The sequence below is a fragment of the Peromyscus maniculatus genome, chromosome 11, assembly GCF_049852395.1.
Source record: "Peromyscus maniculatus bairdii isolate BWxNUB_F1_BW_parent chromosome 11, HU_Pman_BW_mat_3.1, whole genome shotgun sequence".
NCBI classification, from domain to species: Eukaryota; Metazoa; Chordata; class Mammalia; order Rodentia; family Cricetidae; genus Peromyscus; species Peromyscus maniculatus.
In genome coordinates this window covers 79,119,496-79,141,996 of record NC_134862.1, presented here as the reverse complement: position 1 = coordinate 79,141,996, position 22,501 = coordinate 79,119,496, and the positions used below count along the sequence as shown (strand labels likewise).

At 41.5% G+C, this 22,501-nt stretch overlaps 1 protein-coding gene across 2 annotated transcripts; it reads left to right on the top strand.

The window, feature by feature from the left end:
- Positions 1–221: 221 nt before the first annotated feature.
- Uhmk1 (U2AF homology motif kinase 1) lies at positions 222–21,044 on the top strand. Of its 2 annotated transcripts, XM_006994290.4 has the most exons (8): positions 222–654; positions 2,605–2,897; positions 3,546–3,737; positions 6,643–6,737; positions 8,028–8,104; positions 8,232–8,330; positions 9,952–10,040; positions 14,307–21,044. In XM_006994290.4, exons 1-8 carry the CDS (start codon positions 387–389, stop codon positions 14,451–14,453), a joined length of 1,260 nt encoding a protein of 419 aa, XP_006994352.1. In that variant the 5' UTR covers positions 222–386; the 3' UTR covers positions 14,454–21,044. The 2 variants fall into 2 exon arrangements, with proteins under 2 accessions (XP_006994352.1, XP_076404058.1); XM_076547943.1 differs by lacking the exon at positions 9,952–10,040 and having other exon boundaries at positions 243–654; positions 14,307–14,450.
- Positions 21,045–22,501: the final 1,457 nt, after the last annotated feature.

Below are 22,501 nucleotides of genomic sequence, written 5' to 3'. Positions count from 1 at the left end.
TGTGTGTTGATAGGTACTGGACCCAGGGCCTAACTTGCGCATGCTAGGCAAGCACTCTACTACTGTGCTACATTCCCAGGACTAACAATTAAGTTTAATATCTCACAGTCATATTTTTGCAAAACAAATTTGATCCCCCCAGGCTCCGCCTCTCGTAGGCCCGCCTCCTTCAGCCTCTAGGATTGGCTCTCCCCCCACTTCCGGCGGCTGGGCCTGGGCTCACTCCCGCTTCCGGTGTCATGGCGCCCTGAGGTCCCGGGAGTCGGTGCGGGCGCTGCGGGCCCCTCCCTGCGGAGCGGCGGGTCCGGGCGGGGATGTGACGGCGGGCGCCGCGGGCCTTCCTGGCGCGTCGTGTCGGCTCGCGTGTCCTCGCCCCAGCCCGCACCATGGCGGGGTCCGGCTGCGCGTGGGGCGCCGAGCCGCCGCGCTTCCTGGAGGCCTTCGGGCGGCTGTGGCAGGTACAGAGCCGCCTGGGCAGCGGCTCATCGGCCTCGGTGTATCGGGTGCGCTGCTGCGGCACCCCGGGCTCGCCCCCCGGAGCCCTCAAGCAGTTCCTGCCTCCGGGAACCACCGGGGCTGCGGCCTCGGCCGCGGAGTATGGTTTCCGCAAAGAGAGGGCGGCGCTGGAGCAGTTGCAGGGTCACAGGAACATCGGTAATTGTGGCTGTCTCCTATCTCTCGCCCAGGTCCTGGTCCAGGCATTCACGTTCTCAGCGCCCCTATCCTCACCTCCCTCTCCCGGCCTTTGGTCCTTTAGGTGAGAGGAGAGGATTGGGCCCCACTAGTTATCGCCCGATGCTGGTCCCTTTTCCATCCGCCTTTTCTTTGCTGCTCTCTGAGGTATGGTGGAGGTGATTATCACATAGCAAAGCAATGCTTAGTAGAGTCCTCTGTTTTGCTTCGGTTTTCAGCTGATGCTTAGTAGCGTAGAGAAATGCCTTCTGCAGCGAAAGGTATTCCTTTGCTAGGTTGTCATGTCTTGAGTGGAAAATTTTGCATCTTTTCCTTCCTATAGAAAATGGAAAATATTCTAGGGCTATGGTATCCAGTGACATCTAATGACATCCTAGCAACTCAAATGATACATATTTAGTGTGGATTTGGGTGAGGGGACTCAGTATTACCTAGAAGTTATGGAAGTGTGACATACAGGGGCACGGCATTTGCTTCAGTAAGAGTTTCATGACTCAGATATTCAGAATGTAAGCTTGTATTGGTCTTACATCTTGGTATATAGAATCCATGTGTAATTTGAAGAAAGACCTTTTTGTAATACTTCATTGGCAGAAGAGTTTTCTGATACTAGTGTTGTTTCTGTTTTGTTAAGCTTACTAAGTGGAATATCACTATAACCTTGGCGTGTGACAGGGAAAATTTTTTTGCAAGCCTCAGGACTTGTTGAATCTCTGCATGATTACATTAAAATGTTATCTGCAATGTCTTGATGTATTTTTTTTAATGTTTAATTTTTTTTACTATTCAGAGAATGGAATGCTGATGTGAATCAACCAACCTTCAATTTGTTTTTAAGGGTTACTTAACATTACAGTTTTTACTTTTAATAATTTTTTTTCTTGACACCTTAAGTGCATCTTTACCCACCTCTACCATATATGGTATTTTATTTTATTTAAATAACCCCACTGTCCAAAGATCTTATTCATTGGAAAAATAGTGGAAGTTTCTAATGCTTACCAAAGTTATCCTTATCTGGGAGCAAGGGGTAGAATAGCTCAGCTGTTCTTGCAGAGGATCTGAGTTCAGTTCCCAGTGTTGCTGGAGATTTTGGTGCATACTGCCTCAGTAGTCAAAAGACACTGGGGAAATGCCTGAGAATAATTTCATTGGAGTTTAAAAGAAAAACCCTAGGGCAGGCAAGTTGTACATCTCAGCACCTGCTCTGAGAGGAGCAAATAAAAAAAGTAGCCATGTTGTTTGTGGTAAGCCAGTGTGGAGGCCAGCTTTTGTAGAGGTGGGAGTGGCTAGACAACCACAAGACCTGGAAGTCCCTTTAAGAAAGAGTGATTAAGAAAAGGATGGTTTGTTTTGTAAGAGGCTGGGCCAGGGGCAGGAATTCTGGGGGGAAAAATATCTCATGAAAGGACTAATACTCCTACCCTTAGATGGTCATTGACCCACCAACTGGATTTACCACTACCACCAACACCACCCCCCACTTCCCCAGACAGGGTTTCTCTGTGTAGCTTTGGCGCCTTTCCTGGAACTCACTCTGTAGCCCAGGCTGGCCTCAAACTCACAGAGATCTGCCTGCCTCTGCCTCCCGAGTGCTGGGATTAAAGGCGTGCACTACCACCACCACCACCACCACCACCACCACCACCACCACCACCACCACCACCGCCCTGCTGGATTAACTCTTAAGGGAGGGTACATGTCTGCCTAGAGGGAAATTCATTTTTTTACTAGAACAGTAGCTCTCACAACAGTCTCACATGCCATGTGCATGTGTGTTTGTGCACACATGAAAATAAAGTTCTCTTTGTCTGGACTTTCCCAAATTTATAAAGAAGAGTTAACTACTTTGGTAGTGAGTTACTGTGAATTTGATTTTTATAAAGTACTGTATTTTTTTCCTTTTTCTAGTGACTTTGTATGGAGTCTTTACCATACACTTCTCTCCAAACGTGCCATCGCGCTGTCTGTTGCTTGAACTCCTGGATGTCAGTGTTTCGGAATTGCTTTTATATTCCAGTCACCAGGGTTGCTCCATGTGGATGATCCAGCATTGTGCCAGAGATGTTCTAGAGGCCCTTGCTTTTCTTCACCATGAGGGCTATGTCCACGCAGACCTCAAACCACGAAACATACTGTGGAGTGCAGAGAATGAATGCTTTAAGCTTATCGACTTTGGACTTAGCTTCAAAGAAGGCAATCAGGTAAGAAATACCTTTTCTTCTCCATTATGGTTTAAAAATCTAATGGTCCAAGCCAAATATTTTTAATAACAATGGTAGTTTAGGACTAAAGGGGCACTTCCAAAAGACCAAAGTCCTTCTAAGAGAGCAAATTAAAAGAATTTCAGTGATGCTTTGTGAAACAAGGACATAAATTTGGGTCAGGTAGAAGGTGTTAGTAAGGCTCACGAAAGCTCAGAAATTAATAAACATGCTTAGCCCACATAGAAGGCTTTTCCGTGTCGGCATTTGGTGAGTTGCTGGGTTGCTGTTCCTGTTTCTTTGATGTTGGGGCTCTTCTTCATGGCTGATGGCAGAGGTGACAGTTCAGGCAAATCCTCATTGCTCTGTGATTTATCAGGTTTCTGCAGAGGGTCTTTATCATCAGTGCATAATAGGTAAGAAACTACTTTTTAAAAAAAGACTCCTTTTTGAGCAGCTGTATGGAAGGGGTCCAGCTTTTCTGTGCTAACTGCCTAGTTGAGGAGCTGAAGAATTACGTTAGATAAGGACTGAAGTTTACGGCATTTGTTTTGTCGGGTGACCCACTGTGCCTGTGAAGAGTGCATGGTAGAGAAGGTTGGAAAGTGAGGCTCTTTTGATGGCTGTAGTGTTTCTTCGTCTTCGTAGGATGTGAAGTATATTCAGACAGACGGGTATCGCGCTCCAGAAGCAGAACTGCAAAACTGCTTGGCCCAGGCTGGCCTGCAGAGCGATACAGAATGTACCTCAGCTGTTGATCTGTGGAGCCTCGGAATCATTTTACTGGAAATGTTCTCAGGAATGAAACTGAAACATACCGTCAGATCTCAGGAATGGAAGGTAAGCTGCATGAGGGGTTTGTTTGGGGCCTCTCAATTAGTTTAGAAATTTGTTTTTTGTTTTTTGTCAGAGAGTCTGATTGCCTCCTATCCTTCGTGTTCTCTGTATGTATTTATGGTACCTTCAGTGCCTCTGCTTATCCCTATAGCTTCAAATACACTGATGACATTGCATCCTCACAGCATTTGCTGAAATGTTTGAATGCATTTTCCCAAACAGGCAAAAGAAATTTCCTTTGTTAGTTGGGCATGGTGGCACACACCTTTAATACCTGCACTCAAGAGGTAGAGGCAGGCAAATCTCTGTGAGTTAGAGGCCAACCTGGTCTACAGATCAAGTTCTAGGACAGCCACAGCTCTAAACCCTGTCTTGAACACCCTCCCCCCAAAAAAAGAAATTTACTTTGTTGACTAAGTTATATTAACTTCAGAAGTATTACTAGCAGAATTATAGGTATTAAGTTAAATAATGGTCTTTTAATAATGCTTTACAGTTAAAAAGTACTTTTAGCACAATCTTGTTAAATTTTCTGGACAGTCTCATGAGGGTAGAGTCGGTGGTCGAGAGAGGCACAGTTGTATAATATAACTGGTTCCAGGTCACGTGCTGGGTTCTCCTAATTAGAAGCTTTCCATGGTTCCATAGTACTTTGTATTTACTAATATGCCATAGGCCGTTATACATTCTGCACTGGCTAGTTAGCTTCTGTGGCTGTGGTATACTGGCTACTGCTTTTGTTGTTTCTGAGGGAGCATGGTTTTAAGTTCCAAACCTCAGACATTGAAATTAACTTTGTGTATGTCTCTAAGTTAGGAATTAATCCTAATTAGTTTTGCAAATGTAATGTGTGATGCTTTATTATTAAGTTCTCAGTATCCTTTAGACTTGAGATGTAACATATAATACTTTGAAGTTATCATTGAGTTTGGTTTTAAGCAATAAGTATTTGAAATTAAATATTTTCATAATAAACGTGTAACTGCTGGGTGGTGTTGGCACATGCCTTTAATCCCAGCACTCTGGAGGCAGAGGCAGGCGTCTCTCTGGGTTCTAGACCAAACTGGTCTACAGAGTGAGAGTTCCAGGACAGCTAAGGCTACACAGAGAAGCCCTGTCCTAAAAAACCATAAAATAAATAAATAAATAACTGGAAGTTTTTCTGTTGCGCCTGGTTCCCGTAGCCATTTACAAATAATCATTTAGAGGCTTAATATTACTTATAAATATTTGGCCAATGGCTCAGGCTTATTAGCTCTTACATTTAAAATAACCCATTTCTTAATCTAAGTATTGCCATGTGGCTGTGGTGTTACCGGTCTGCTGGCCTGTTGCTCCTTGGGCAGTTGGCTGGTATCTCCCAGTCTCTGCCCTTCTTCTCCTGTAGCTCTGCTTGGATCGCCTTCCTAGCTCTACCCTGCCTTGCCATAGACTATAAAGCAGCTTTATTTATTAACTAATGAGCGCAACACCCATTCCCAGCATACAGAAGGATATCCCATATCATAAACATCTAGCCAGTAGTGGTGACCATTATAATATCGTTTGATTTGTGCTAAACCCTAGTCATCGATTTCTGGTTTAGTGATTCTTGGAAGGAATACGCTAATACTCTCTAGTAGGATTGCCTTATGTTTATTTTTGGCCCAAAAATGCTGCTTATTGGCGTAAAACCAGTACCACTTTTTTCTATTAATGATATTTCCAGATAGCTAACAAGCTATGTGTTCTTTCTTTAGTGTTAGTTTGAATATGGATCAATCATTTAAATTAGCTTTGACTTTGCTTAGGCCCTTTGGACTGTATCTGCTTGGCCCAGAGCACATGAGAAATAGGTCACACTCAAATTTGTGTAACATTTGGAGGCATGACATATACTAATGGAATCTCAAATATATGTCTCTCTAGGTAAAGTATCATAATGACAGTTCTGCAGAGGCAAAATTGCCAAGCTGGTGTGAGCATAGATTCTGAAGTCTAACGGTGTCTGACTTTCACCTCCTACTAAGTTATTTGGGTTCATTAAACCATTTATTTTCCTGTAATATAAAGAGACTAACAATGTAATGTCTTGTAAGAGTACTAAGACTAAAAAAGAAAGGTTGCATAGTTTTTCAACATAATGTGTGGTCATAGTAAGTTAGCAGTAGATTCTAGTTAATGTGAGTTCTTCTGCATTCTGAGTTAGTATAGCACTGGCTACATACGGTTAGATACATTTTTGTATCTGGTGGAATATTTATTTTGGATCACAGTTTTAAAGGTATTGGTCCATGCTGTCGGAGGGTGTGGCAGTGTGGCACAGCAGTTTGCATCTTGGTGGCTAGGAAACAGGCTGTTTCCCTTTTCCCTTTACTTTGTCCCCAAGCCATGAGATGGTGCCACCTACATGAGTGTAGGACTTTTCCCTTCAGTTAATCTCCAGCATGTGCTAGCAGGCAAACCCAAGAGGGTACCTTACCAATGTCTTCAGTGATTTTAAATAGACAGTAAAGATTAACCATCCCAGTACTCATGGACTAAGTGCTGTCATCTACAAATGGAACGTGAATAATGTAACAAAGGCAGCATTCTCATACTGCCTCCTTTTTCTCAATGATAGTTTATTTCACTTGAATACCAACAAAGACTCATCATTAGGTATTGTGACCCACCTATTACATTCATTCATAAAATTGCATCTCAGTGTGATTTCTTGAGTTTTACACATTCATTTTGGAGATGTTCATAGTGCCAGGTATTGTATCAGTGCCTCTAGAAATCACTACAATGAAGTCTCCTCCATGAAGATTATAAGTTCTTAGAAGAGGTATTGCATGTTACTCATGGAATAGTGCCATATGACTACTGCTCAGTAAATACAAGCTGAGCCGAATAACCTAAGGAAGACTTTTCCCCCCTCTTTTAGGCAAACAGTTCTGCTATTATTGATCACATATTTGCCAGTAAAGCAGTGGTGAATGCCGCAATTCCAGCCTATCACCTCAGAGACCTTATCAAAAGGTATGTTAGATACAGTGTAATTTGCTTTGCAGCCCTTTACCAGCTAAAGTGTTTTTCTTGGGTTTATATTCCTGTTACTAATTTGTCTAGTTATGTAGATGCAACTCCCTTAAGAGACAGGAATTTTACCCAGGTGAGGTGGCGCACGCTTTTAATCCCTGCACTCCAGGGCAGTGGCAGGAGGATCTCTGTGAGTTCAAGGCCTGCCAGAGCTACATAGTGAGACCTTGTGTCAAACAAAACAGAACAATTAAGACAGCCTTTCTAGTTTGGAAGTGTCCTTCTTCTGCTGTTCTTATGTAATGTCAAGGAGAGCCAGGCGTGATGATGATGCCTGCAGTTCCCGTGTTCGGGAGGTTGAGCAGGAGAGCTGTAGTTTGAGGTTGCCGTGAGCTACATGTGCGACATTGTCTCAAAGCAACAAATAAGGGGTGGGGGAAGATGTGGTCCGTCCCCCCCCCTTCGATCTGGTTCTTCCTTGTTTTTTTTTTTTTTCTGATAAATCTCTCTTTCCCTCTGTCTGTCTGTCTGCCTGTCTTTCCCCATTTTGATCATTTGAATTCTTTTCCCGATATTTTTTTCTCACTGGGATTTTCCATGAAATGTCTTGGCTGCTTATTTTAGGAAGTCTTAGTTTCTGGGCTACTCTAGCTCTTAGGATTTCCCAGAGGCTCGTTGTGTTTACCTGGTGTGAGTGCAGTGGTCCCTTGTAGTTTCATCTGCTGTTGTAAAATTGGCTGCTGTGCTTCCCAGTGAGTATCGTTTGCCCTTTTGTTTTCCTGTCCTGATTCTCGTTCATTTATTATCTGTACACGTGTTTCTTCTCTACTTTCTTATAAACGAATGCCTGTATGAGTATCACTACCATCCGTAGTCTGCTTCTGTAATTGCCTGTAGATTTTTACATAAAATTGTTGTAAGATTAGGGGAATTTGGCAAGATTGAATTATCCCACTACTACCTTCTGGTTTTTGTTTTTGCTTTTTGTTTGTTTTTTTAAATTGTGCTACCATAAACATTTGTCTTGCCCGCCCACGCCCCCACTGTACGATAGCATGTACATCACTTTTTTATGTTTCATTAGTTAGAAACATTAAATCATAGCATGATACTGTGTCAGAAACGTCTCATGGTTTATTGCACTGTTGCTCAGGTGACCTTTCTATTCGCCACAGGGGAATGAGTAATCCACGATAATAGAGGTAGTGCTGAGATGAACACTGAGCCTTTTTTGATAGTTTCACTTTTAGAAGGTCTGGCAGTAATCATAATGATGTTGTTATGTTTTAGCATGCTTCATGATGACCCAAGCAGAAGGATCCCTGCTGAGATGGCATTGTGCAGCCCATTCTTTAGCATTCCTTTTGGTAAGTTGTATCTGCCATTATTTCCCCTCCCTGGTTATTTGGTAATTGTGTGTATATATTCTCAGGCTCCTTACTTGATCAATTCATCATTTATTACATTTGCCCATATTGTCACGAACTTTCACAGCCCCTCATATTGAAGATCTGGTGATGCTTCCAACTCCAGTGCTCAGACTCCTCAACGTGCTGGACGATGATTATCTTGAAAATGAAGATGAATATGAAGGTTAGTGCTTCCCAGATTATATTATAGTGTTTCGTTCTTACATATAGACTATGACCAATGTGTGTGTGATACAAATTTTATTCATAAGATTCTTATTTTTCTAAACACAAAATTTAAAAGGACCATTGAACTCTTTGATATCTAAAATATTTGTGCTTTTTGATTCATAAAGTCATTTGGACTCTGACATTTCATTTTACCAAATTAATAGAGATTTACCCATAAGGTTATGTCTCTGATCTGTCTTTTCTGTCCCTTCTCTGTGCTGTCATTTCTGCTTTTTATCTATCTATCTCTCTTGCTTTTAACAACCTTTTCATTCAGGCACATTTACTGTGTCTCAGGGGACTATTTCTTATTTTTAATGTAAGAGAGACATATACAAATGATGACAGAGAAAAAGGGCACTCAGCTTAGCTTGAGTGATCAGTGAGGGCTTTCACTGCAGTGGTTACATCTGAGCTCAGTGATTAGTTATCTAAAAGGTGGGTTGGATGAAGTAACATCACATAGAAACTGCCATGTTCAGAGAACAGCAGCTTGGCATGATTGTATCTTATTTGTTGGAAAATAGTTAAAGTTGCAACAGTAGCCTGTGTGCACATACCTAACAGGTTTGATTACTGTGATTAAGAATTGGATCTTGCTTATGAGCTAGTAACACTGGAATCTAGCACCCTTGGGAAAAAATGCATGGTAGGTACCCAATAAACATTTATGGTAGAAGGGAGCGAATAGCATCAGTTCAAACCGAATTGCTATGTTTTGTCGCTGGGCACATAAACAGCAAAAACTATGGGGAATAGAAAAACAAGATTTTGACTATGCTGCTTGAAAGAGTTTATATTAGACCTGTAGGAAAGACAACCTGGTAATTCTAACAATATTGCAAGTTTATGTCAGTTTTGACTAGCAATGTTACTTCTAGAATATCAGCTATGAGAAATAATGAAGTTGAATTGTAAACAGTATTATTTATAATATCAGAACATTTTGAAATAGTTAAGTAGTCATCAGTTAGGAGACATTGGTTAATTTCTTGAATATAGTAAACTGTCCAAAAGTATACTGCCATAAAAACAAATGAGAAGACTTCATTTAATAATGAATGTCCAGAGAGATGGATCAGCAGTCACATTGCAGCTCACAGTGGTCTTGTAACTCCAGTTCCAGAGGATCCAGTGTCCTCGTCTGGCTTCAGGGGGCACTGCATGCACATGTGTACATGCAGGCAAAACACATAAAGTAAATACATCTAAATTTTTTAAAATATAGAAATCCACAAAGATATACTTCAGAAATACTAAAGTTGAAATTCTTGCTTAAAATACATAAAGCTGTATTTGCTGGTAACACTGGCTGTCTGCAGCAGTAACTTCATGGTGCTGGTTGGCTTCAGGAGGAGAAGTGGAATGAGAGTTGGGAATTTTCTTTTCAATTTTGAATTATTTAACAATGTATTTAAAACATTAAATGTAGACTATTAAAAGAAATTGTTAATGCGTTGAATTTATAGTCTTAAGCTTTTTTCCTAAGGTAAGGAAAATGACTTCATTACTTAGCTATGTGTCACTGAATTTTCAAGTAGTAAGTACCTGCTGTTGTGTGGTTTTATGACCAGATGTTGTAGAAGATGTCAAAGAGGAGTGTCAGAAATATGGACCAGTGGTTTCTCTGCTTGTTCCAAAGGAAAATCCTGGCAGAGGACAAGTAAGTACATTTTTTATAATTGCAGAAGTATTTGTAGATTATTAAAATTTTGTACTAGATGGGTTCTGTGGGAAGGCATACACAAAATTTTTTCAGTATAGATTATTATTACTTTCTTATGCTTTTTACCTATCTAGAAGTCCTATAATATGTTTGATTTTTGTAATCACTTAAACTTTATTTTTTAAAAAATGTACTTTTGAGCCATGGTAAATAGTGACACCAACTGAATTGTGTTAATTTTGATTAGGTTTAATTAGAGAACTATTTGGTTCAGTTTTGTTCAAATTAAGTACACTTGGAAAACCAGTTGGATTGGGTTCTGATTACAATAGAAATGATTAGTGAGCATGTAGAGAAGAAGCGCATGCTGGATGGAGACTCCTGCCTGAACTGTGTCTCTGTTGACCAGCCTGTGATGGCCCATACTACCTTCCTCTGTAAGATGTCTGGGTGAGAACTATGATCACGTCATTTTTATTAGAAACTCCCTCTAATCAAATCACACAGTGAAAAGGATAAGAAAATGCAAATACTTTGTCTATATTTTTTCCTTTATAGAAACAGAATATTAGTTTACTGTATTTCAGGTTTCTAGTCTACTCGCTGTTAACATTCAAGCCGTGTCACTTGGTTGAGGGAAGTGCCCTGTGGAGTGTAGGCTGTGCAGCAGCAGCCTTGCCTCTGCACATTAGCTGCCCTTCTTCCCCGGGAGAAGTGCATCAGGAGCGGTGCAGTCACCTTTGACTGGGTGCCCTGCCAGATCCTCCTGTTCCAGCTCCCGAGTGCTAGGGTTGCAGGCACTTGCCACCATGCTGCTGATTGTAGAAATGCTTTTATTTCCATATAATGACATTTTGGAGATGAGGATTCTGAGTAGCTGACAAGTATCACTTGTCTTGTTTTCATTCTTGTTTGTTATGTATATATATGTGTGTGTGTGTGTGTGTGTGTGTGTGTGTACATTTGGAAGCCCAACGCTGATGTTGAGAATCATTCCCCATAGCTTTTCCTCTTTATTTATTGTGGCAGGATCTCTCAGTTCAACCCAGAGCTTGCCAATATGGCTAGTCTTGTTGGGCTGGCTAATCTGGGGATTCCCTGCCTCTGTCTCCTGAGGCTGGAATTCAGACAAGCCAGCATGCCTACCTGTCTTGTTATATAGGTTCTTGGAATCCAAACTCCAGTCCTTACTGTTGTAAGGTAAGCAGTTTAACCAGTGAGACATCTCTCCAGCTTTCCCTCTTATTTATATGTAAAAATAACGTTAGGTAATCTTCACTTTATCTTCAAGAGCAGTGCATAGCTTAGACCTAGTTATATGGAAGGAGCAAAATTAGTACCACCTCTCCATTTTCCAATACACATAAACTCAGAAAATTCCATCAGAGGTCCAGGTTCCTTAGGTCTTAGTTATACATCCTACTTAACAGAATACTTGCGTGAGGTGGAATGACTAGTCATATGTCACATAGGGCTTTGTATATTAATGAAAGAATATTCAATAAATAATTGAGAACTGGGCCTGGGTATATGGCCCAGATTCAAAAGTGCTTGCTGTCCAAGCATGAAGACCCATTTTAATCACTAGTATCCATGTAAAAAGACAGGTGTGTTGTCGTGTACCTGAAATCCCAGCACTGAGGAACTGGAGGCAGGAGAATCCCTGGGGCTTTTTGGTCATCCATTCTAACTAGTTGGTGAGCTCTGGTTCATGAACAACCCTGTCTTTAAAAATAAGGTGGGAAAGGGGCTGGAGAAGTGGCTCAGAGGTTAAGAGCACTGACTGCTCTTCCAGAGGACTCAGGTTCAATTCCCAATACCCACATGGGGGCTCACAGCTGTCTGCAATTCTAGTTCCAGGGAAACCAACACACTCACAGACACAACGGCAGTATACAGCAGATAAATAATAAATAAAGCATTTTTTTAAGGTGGAAAAGTGACTGAGAAAGACACCTGTCCTCAACCTTTGGCCTGCACATGCATCTGTGCGCGCGCGTGTGCGCGCGCGCACACACACACACACACACACACACACACACACACACACGCACACAGAACTCTTTTAGGAATTTTTCTTTTTTTTTTTTTTTTTTTTTTTTTTTGGTTTTTCAAGACAGGGTTTCTCTGTGTAGCTTTGTGCCTTTCCTGGGACTCACTTGGTAGTCCAGGCTGGCCTCGAACTCACAGAGATCCACCTGCCTCTGCCTCCCAAGTGCTGGGATTAAAGGCGTGCGCCACCACCGCCCAGCTAGGAATTTTTCTTTTATACTCCATGGAATCGAATTTGGCTTTTTTCAAGTGAGAGAAGGGTTCCTGTGAAAGGAGAGGTGAACACTGGGAATGTGCCTGAATTTGTAGGTAGATGAATGTGAGGAAAACACAGAAGAACATGTGTAGAAGAGTTAGGCATGGTAGCATATGCCTGTCATCCCAGCATTGCAGAGGCAGAGAAATGAATTGAAGGCAGTCTTTTTTTTTTTTTTTTAGTTTTTCAAGACAGGGTTTCTCTGTGTAGCTTTGCGCCTTTTCTGGAACTCGCTTTGGAGACCAGGCTGGCTTCGAACTCACAGAGATCCACCTGCCTCTGCCTCCCGAGTACTGAGATTAAAGGCGTGTGCCACCACCGCCCGGCTGAAGGCATTCTTGATGCACAACACGTTTAGGCCAGCTTGGGTGACTTGGGACCCTGTCTGAAAGCAGCTGAAAGGTGATGATCTAGGTGTTGATTTCTTAGGATCCATTTTCACATTGCCTTCAAAAGTCTGAACATCTGAGCTCAGGGGAATTCTTGACATAATGAATAAGGGACACGGTGAGCAGAGAGGCAGTTCTTGAGTGTGATTCATCTTCTGCTATGTATGGTAACTGAGAACAGGTCATTCCAGATCATTCCCTTTCCCTGCCCTTTCCCTTTAGGACAGCCAGAGAACTTACGTGACTCTATGTCCCAATCTCTACCTTTGGGAAGGATTCAGGTGCTCCGGGAAAGGAAATCACTGGTTTTAAACTTCTTTATTATAGTTTTGGTATTCTGTAGTTTTATAAAGATTTTTGTAGGTGTGGTTCCTAAGCTTTGTTCAACTCTTTCCCCTTCATGTACTTCTCCAAGTGTATGGTTTCTCTGGGCTCTTCATCCTTACCTGGCTGTGTCTACTGTTATTCATAGTCCTCTGGGAGTTTCACTCAAACGTGTATGCTTTTTTACCTGACTTGTCTTTGATAGCTCTTAAGAATTGGATGAATTGAGCTGAGTTCTAAGGAAGTGTTTTTAAACCTACCACTATAAAGTGTGCTTGATGGATTGTTGGCGTTGCCATCAGAGCTTGTTAAGAAATGAGATAAACCTATCTCTGGTGCATGAGTTGGCTTTCTGGATCCCAGTACCACTGGTTGGACACCTTGCTCACCCCTGATAAAGCGGGGAGGGGCTTGGTCCTCCCTCAACTGAATGTATCAGGCTTAGCTGTCCTCCCATGGGAGAACTTACCCTGATGGAGGAGGGGATGAGGGGTGGGGGTGAATGTGGGGGGGGGGAAATGAGAGGGGGATCTGTGGTTGGTATGTAAAATGAATTAAAAAAAAAAAACAGAAAAAAATATGATGAAGCAGACACAGGCAGGTGGGATGACTCGGCGGGGTCAAGGTTTTTGTGGGTAGGCACTTGTGAGCAGGCTAGATGACCTAAGTTCAACTGCAGGATCCCACAAGGTGGCAGGAGAGAACTGACTCCTGAGAGTCATCCTCTGACTCTCTCTCACACACACACACACACACACACACACACACACACACACACACACACACTGAATTTCTAAAAGAATTACAGACACTGAAGCTGTACACAGTCATGTATCATTTAATAACAGGAAATAGTGTGAGAACTGTATCTCTGTGATTCTGTTGTGTAAACTGATACATAGCACACTTAATGCTTACATGATAAAGCCTACAAAACACCTAGATCGCATGATGTAGTTTGTTGTTGCTGGCCTGAAAACCTGGGATATTATTGTCCTGAATACTGTAGGCAGCTGTGATATTCAGGTAAGTACTGGTATAAATGCCAGAAAGGTACAGTAAAATACCAGGTAATATGAATTTTCAGCTCTGTTATAATCTTAGAGGACCAGTGTCTCACATGATTTTTCATTGATGTTGTTATGTGGCATGTAACTGGGCATACATTAAAGTTGGTAAAGCACTGATTTAAATCTAAGACCCCTGTGGTGAAATGATGTTGTCTTCTCTAACCTCCTTCAGGTCTTTGTTGAGTATGCAAACGCTGGTGACTCCAAAGCTGCTCAGAAATTGCTGACTGGGAGGATGTTTGACGGGAAGTTTGTTGTGGCTACGTTCTACCCGCTGAGTGCCTACAAGAGGGGATACCTGTACCAAACCTTGCTTTAATCAGTAACCCAAGGACTGGTTCCTGTTTCTCCTCTTCCATTTCCACAGCTGAATGCAGGAGCACCCCTTTACCCATTTGAAAGGGTACCTTGTACATTTATTTAATCCTACTAATGTGCAGCCATTGCCCAAACAGTGACTGCATAGCAAACATTGGCACTGAGTAGGACAAGCCCTCTCAGCTATACATTGAGGGGGTTAGAGCACCCACGTGGGCACCCTTTATTTGTGCAGTAGGGCAGGTGCTGCTCTTTAGTGTGTAACCTAAAACAGATGTCATTTCACGTGATGATGAAGCAAAGACAGTGACTTGTCATAGTGACTGTGATTAACAGTTTGTTAGGGTTGGTGACATCACAGATTGTCTGTTTGTATTGTCAGGTGTATCTCATTGTTCTTCTAGCTGGCACTGGATGCTCTAATGTTAAGTCGTTGTCAAGCAGCAGTTACCTACCGTGTTCTTAACAATGAGTTGTGAACTTTTCTAAGGGAGTACTGTAGGACTTAATATTCCTCTGAAGAAACTGCAGTGAGCCTATCTCTGTTTTTAAAATTACTATTGAGGCTTTTAAAATAGAAGCTGATGCTTGATCTTGCACAATTTTTATGTCGAGTATGTGTGCTTGAGTGGGTGTGCAGGTGTGAGAGAAGAGAGAAATTTGAGTCAGTGTACTTTATAGTGTGAGTCTTGTGATCTAATATAGTCTATAACCATTTCTTCCTACCTGTTTCACACTTGTGAGACTTGAGGTGTAGGTGAAAGTCAGTCTGACTGATAGAATGTAGATGACAGAACAGTTCATTCCCATAGAGCGTAGAACAAACTGGAGTCTAGACCAGGGTTACGTTGAAACTTCAAAGTAACTGGAACAAAGAAGGTTTGAGTACATGAAAAGTACCCTGTTCTTCAGTCTACTTTAGACTCAAGATTGACTTATCTGTTTTGTACTGAACCTCTTGTGATAATTGTAAAATGTCTCCAGGTGTGATTTTTTTCAGTTATAATGGAAAATTGAAGTGGATCAGAAAACAAAGGTTGCTGTGCAGTGAAGGGAGAAAAGTGCGAAGAAGGTAGCTATGACGGATCCTTCCCCTGCGGCGTCCTCCCTGCTGCCTACCACCATCATCCCCTTCTCCCTTCCCCTTCTCCCTTTGCCCCTCTGCAGCTGAGGGCAGTGTCCAGTCATCTGGCTTTTGACTGGAAGGGAGTAAAGAAAGGTTGGGGTGTTATGAGGTGGAAGTAGAAAGGAAGAAAAACTCCATTCCTAAAAGCTCCCGAACAGACTAATGTGGCCTTGATTAGAGGGCGCCTATTCTCATGAGTTGTGGGCACAGGTTGACTGTGGCTTGAGGATTGTGAGTGTGCATTCTTTTTACTGTATAATAGATTGCCTTGAAAGTTGTAAACTTATGAAACATTTATTTGTAAAGCACTGATTGTACAAGACAACCCACAAATTGTACACCAGTTAGGAATTTCTTCCTAGCTCCTTACCTGAAAGTTTTATTTATTTATTTTTCCTTAGGAAAGAGTCTTTCCTTCCCTGGTGGCAGCCCACTTACATAGTTTTCTCTTGTTCGTGCCATACAAGTTCCTGGAAGCTCCATTACAATTGCATTTTAGAGGATGAATTCTTTTACCCTGGTCAAACAGTCTGTCCAACATTTGTTAGTAAAATCAAATTGCTTAGAGCTCCTTCTTATGAAGTTAAGTTGGTTATAAGGGGATTGACTGATGAATTACCTAATGTTTTTATGTCATGGTCCCTAATGTGTTCCTTAGAAAGAAGACTCAGGAGTTGATTGGGTGGTTGGTTTGCAAGTCAGAATTGAAGAGCACAGAATCAGTGCTCTGAAGCCCTGAGCTTTCCTAAATCATAAATATTTACACCAGGGGCTGCTTCTGTGGTTACAGTGTACAAGTGAATTCTTTTGAAGGTCAAGTGTGCTTAGCACGTGTTCCTGTCTCATAAAAAAGATTCTTGCAAATAAACTGCAGATAGGCTTCCAAGCTTTGTCGTGCAGTATGCTGCTAACATTTCTGCACTTACAGAATTCTGTGATCCTCATTATTGCAAATGTACTCATAAATATGTGTAGTGTTTGACACTGTAGACTTACTATGAAAGATGCTAGTTTGATTTGAAGGGAGCTAAGGAAGTAAATGACGGGCCCAAGTAATTGCATTGAATTAAATATTTTATATTGAAGCCACAGAATTGAAAACAAAAGATAACCTACTATGATTTAAACTATTGTTTAATAGCTTAGCCCATTTACCAAAGAGGACAGCTGTAGATTCTCCCTCCTCTGATAACTATGAGGACTTTCATTTTAATATCTTTCTTAAACTGGGACCAAATATTATAAAAAATACAATTTTCACAATAAATATATGCACAGGAATTCTAATTCTTTGAAGTTATTAAAAACCTAAAATTCTCTTATTAAGAGGCAAGGTAAAGAGTCGAGGGTTCATATTACTTAGCCCCTGTCTCTGGGGGCAAATTTTACCTCAGGTAGTTTTTATTTCCCTCTGTTAGTCTTTGTGCTTCCTCCCCTTGTGCCTTCCCACTTCCTTCTTTATTCTCCCATGGTCTACTCTACTGTGGCACAGTCTGTCCCAGAGAAGACAGAGCAAGGGATTACCCCATGGGAAATTTTGGGTTCTTTAGAAGTATTTGGAGGAGGTGGCTAGTAGCCATGATCAAATCTGTAATACAGTGTTTAGAAGAGACTGTTAGATGGGCCCCTCAGTAAGGTGTTTATTAATCTTTGGATATCCACCTTCCTTTGTGGCCCTTGGCACAGTGGCTTTCTTTGGGAAATCTCCCTTTCTGCTGTCTCGTGAGCTAAGTCTATGGCTCCTTTTAGAATCCAATGACTGATAGAGTTTTACTCACCTTTCTCTGTGTTCATCGAGAAACGTGGCCTTCTCTTTGACTTGTAGCTGCTAAAGAGTGTTGAGATACATTGACCTGCCACCCACCATGTCGCCACAGAGAAGTGCAGAAGAATTGCGGACATAAGGCTTCTTTCTGTCTTACAACACTGGACTTTCCCTCAAGTAAGGGCATCAGTTAGGGATAACTTAAAGGCAGGTTAGAATACTCATCAGAAGCTGTTTCATGGCTCTTTTGAATTTATTGATCAAAGGCAGGTGGCTGACTTGTCATTTTTGGTAGTTTTCACTCTGGCTTATTAGGCCTATTGTACATAGCATTTTCCTTTTCAACAGTTATTGAAAATGAGCATCATCATACCCGATGGTAATTAGCAGCGTAGTGGGTGAGGGGATCGGTCAGGGAGACACTAGGAACCGTGTGGTTTACCTAGTCTCTCATTTGAAGGGGTTGGGCTGGCTGTTTTATTCTGAGTAGGGTACAGATAGGATGACATCGTGACTTTCCATCTGTTGGATCTGTAGCTAGCTCAAGTTATGAGCAAGTGCCTTGTGTTTCCTGGCGAATATTAAACCTCATCTGGGCGAAAGCTCTAGGTGATGACTGCACTGTTGCCTTGTTCTTGGAATAACTTGGATTGAGTCATTTGAGTCCAGAATTTCCTTGGCTTACTTTAAAATATATATGTATAAAACTATTCCTATTTGATTTATCTCAGTATTGCATGTTGATGGAAAGGCCAGTTATCCAGCACATCTAATTCTGGGATCTCGTTCCATTTCTTGGGTTCCTTCCTCAAAACTTATTACTCCAGCTCTCTCTCTGCTTCTTGTAAATTGTTGTCATATACAGACCAGTCCTTGGTCACTGCTAGCTCAAAAGAATTCCTATTTCTTGAGGTGCTCAGCATTCACCTTTCTTTTGAATAGGGGTCTGGCAGTCTTTCCACTTGGTATTCCTAGCTTCCTTAAAGAATACACTGATCTTGAGTCTCTGTCATGTGGAGCTCATCTGGGTATGTTTAGATTTTAGATTTTTAATCATGGAGAAGCTTGGATATTTTAGTTTTTAGAGGCTCCCCCCCACACACACACACCACCTTTGATGGATTTTCTTCCTTTCTTCTGATACCACAGGATGGATCATGATTTTTGTCCTTGCCCCCTCCCCAAGATGGTGTTCACTATGTTTAAAGTTGTCTGATGACTAATGCTTCATACCATGACAAGCAGTTGGCAGGTACTAGATATTTAAGAAGGTAAACAATTTAGACTATTTTTGCTATGACTTTATAGAAGAAATGAGCTGTCAAAGAAATACATATAAGCTAGGGAGCATTTAGGATAAACAGCTTTTTGGAGACAGGATTTCACAGTGCAGCCTAAACTGGCCTTCCGCTCAGGATCTTTCTGTCTCAGCCTCCCAAGTGCTGCTTCTCACAGTTTGTACCATCATGCCCAGCTCTTGTAGGAAACTATATTTTATAGATGGTCATTAAGGTAATTTTTCAGGATATAAGACAAACACAAAAGTTTACATAAACTTTGTCCTGATAAAAACTATTGATTTTCTAAAGCTCAGCACTTTCCCTATTCCTTGTGCTGCTTATGGGAATGATTGCTTTAAATTTGCTGTATTTGTGCCTTTCAGAGAGTCAGAATCATGGCAGTTGTGTTTGTTGGCACCATTCTAAATGCTGGCGTGGCTGGGAACCTCACTAAATGATTGCCTGAGTGTTAAACTGGGTAGCTGTCAACACTGGGAAGAGAAATTGGTGGTTCTTTTGAAGGCGGTGTGTGTTTTGTGAACTGAGTTCCTAGTGTTTTAATGGAAAGGCAGTAAGACGTGCTCTTTCTTGCCTGAAGTGGCCATTAATCTCTGTTGTGCAAAAGACAGCTTTACTCTACTTCTCTGTATAATGAAAGCAAGTTACATTCTAAGAAGAAAACTGGAATTGTTTGCTTTTTTGTTTGTTTCTTACTGAGAAACTTGCATAAGCAGCAGGCTATTACGACCGCCAGCCCACTGATTATCAGTGAGTATATCTCTAGTCATTCTTTAAAATCCTCCATTGGAGGGCAGGAGAGATGGCTCAGGGGTTAAGAGTACTGGCTGCTCTTTTAAGAGGACCCGGGTTCAATTCCCAGCATCCAAATGGTAGCTCACAACTGTCTGTAACTCCAGTTCCAGGGCCTCACTCAGACATACATACAGGCAAAAACAGCAATGCACATAAAATAAAAATAAAATCCTCAGTTGGAATCGCTTCCCTTTTCTCTGTCAGCTCCTCTCAGAATCTCTTCAGTTACATGAATTACCTTTTCTATGTTATTTTATTAGGTGGGTCACTGCTGACAAGGAAAGAGAACTATTAATATGAATTGAGAAAAGGAAGGAAGTAGCTCCCTTACTGGCATTGGTGATCTTCCACATACAGTTCATCTTGATTTCTTACCTGTAGCATAAAAACATGGCCTTTCTTACACATTCCTCATCCTTGTTTCCCCAGGAGATTGCTGTCAGGGTTCATGAGGCCAGATTAAACATCCATATTCAGTTTGTCCTCATTTTTTTAAAGTATTTGAATTCCAACCCTTGTGCATTTGGAGTTCATTGCTATTCTTGCAAATTGAGGCTCAGAAAGAACCTGGTGGTCAGCCATCTCTGTCTTCCTTCTGCACATGGAGTGGGTGGCATTGGTCTGCACTAACTGCAGTTACAGCACCTTGTGAAAAGAAGTGTAAGTAGTGTTTATTATTACGTTAAAAACTTTAATCTGCACTTCTGTAATTAGCAGGATATAAAGCTGTCACATCTTTTCCATCAGCATTTAGTTTTCATTCTTCTTTTGTGAGAAATCTTAAAATACTTTAACATTCCTTAATCACTTTTAAGTCGTTTCAAATCTGGGATAGAAGGCTCCCCCCCCCCATCCTAAAAAGGGCTCTATCTTTTCGATCTTTTTGTCACTCTTAGAAATCCATTTACGATCAGTACATTTTAATAGTTTCTGCTCTCGGGACTGTGCCAGTACTGGAGTGATCGGTTGTGAATATGGAAGCCTACTGTTTTCCCTTGCAAACCTGGAGTCACTGTTTGGGGCATAGAAGGTCTGGCTTACAAACCGTGTGAAAGATCACTTAAACCAAAGCCAGTTCTAAGGAGTCTTCGCTCCTGCTGGTTTACCTCCACCTCAGAGCAACAGGAACATTACAGTGCACAGTGAATAGTCTGTGACATTTCTCCCTGGTGTTTCAGTAGCCTGTTGGTCTTGGCATTTCTTGATGCTGTGAGTCTGGTTTTCGTGATGTTTTACTGCTTGTGAATGGTTGGGCTTTGGTTGTTGTTTGTTTGAACTAAGTGGGACTGTAAATGTAGATAGATGTGTTTTAATACCCAGATGTTCTTTTTTCAAATCCCTAAATTTCTGATTTCCATACCACTCTTTGAGACGTCTGTTTTCTTGCTGATACCAGAGGACTTTATCTCCACCTCCCTATAAAGTGTGAGCACTGTGTTTCAGCAAGCTGCATTGCTGCATTGCGGACTTCTGCTGGAAACTTCTGTCAACACAATTGCCTTGTTCAGTTTTGTTGTAAACTGACTCACCATGCGATGCACTGTTGTTGATAGCTTCCTGATGTGTGGTGGATAAGAGTGATAAAATAAAGCTTACAAAGAAAAGAAATGCTCTTTTCTTTCTTTTTCTTCTTTTTAATAAGACAGCATTTCCTGTAGGTCAGCTGGCCTTCAAGTCACTATGTAGCTGAGGCTGGCCTTGAACTCCTCCTAATCCTCCTGCCTCTACCTCTCAAGTTCTGGAATAACAGGTGTACATCACTGCCCTAATTCTATTCGTAGGTTTCTGACAGTAATTTTTCCCAGCATGCATGGGTCCCTAGGTTTAATTCATTAAAATTTCCCCAGGACTGGACAGATGGTTCAGTGGTTAGCATTTGCTGCTCCCTAGAGGACCCAGATTTGTTCCCTAGAGGACCCAGATTTGTTCCCTAGAGGACCCAGATTTGTTCCCAGCACCCATGCAACAGCTCATAATGGTTTATAATTCCAGTTCCAGGGTGTGTGCAGCCCCCTCCTGGACTCTGTAGGCAACAGAAACATTTGTGTATACATATATGTGTATATATACACATACATGTGTTTATACATACATACATACCTACATAAATACTCAGGCACACATATAAAATGGAGTAAATAACTACTTTCCCTGGAAATCATATGATGGAGGGAGAGCTGACCCCACAGGCTATTTTTGATGTATATGTATGCACAGGCATGTGCACACATGCAACTAAATAAATGCATAAAATTTAAAAAAATGATTTAATTTTGGTTAAGCACTGAACCAAATTGATAATATTAAAATGTAATTTTTTATTTTTAATTATGGAAAAATGTTTGTGATATTGCAGAAATATCCTAGTTCAACAAAATCCACAGTTGGGAGATTGGCATGCTACTCTGTTTTATCAGATTGGATTGCTTTAATCAAGTGATGTTATTTTGACAATAGTTATATGTTTATGAGAAGCGAATGAAATGGCACGATAGTAATAATGAACAGCCATTTGTGAGAGCCTATCAGTTAGGTGGCAGACACTATTTTCCAGAGTTCAGATCATATTTAATGTTCTGAGATTTAGTGTCTCATGAAACAGCCAATTTTCCTACAGTTTAGGAAGGTTACTGGTACCTTAAAACAAACAAACAAAAAACCAATCTGAATGCTCAATTCCAAGGAAAGGTAGGAGGGACATCTTACGGGACTTCACGAGCTCAGACTAGAGATTCTGTGTGTTGAAATCAGCAATTCTCATAGTAGACCACACAGCAGAATCAGGTCAGAGAGCTTGCTAGAATATTGCTGCCGCATCCTGCTTTAGGGTGCTGACTAGGCCTGTGTGAGATCTGAGACTGTGTCTACCATGCTCACGGGTACAGCTGCTGCTCGCCTGGAACCACACTTGGAACTGTTGAACTCTTGTTCTAAGTGCAGCACTGCTTGTGGACTAGAGAAGCAGAAATAGTACCGATCGCAAGCTACCCAGGACCCCTAACAGGTTTTTTCTTTTTGTTTTTAAATCCAGTATCTCCCTTCCATGTAACCTTCTGAGGCATGTT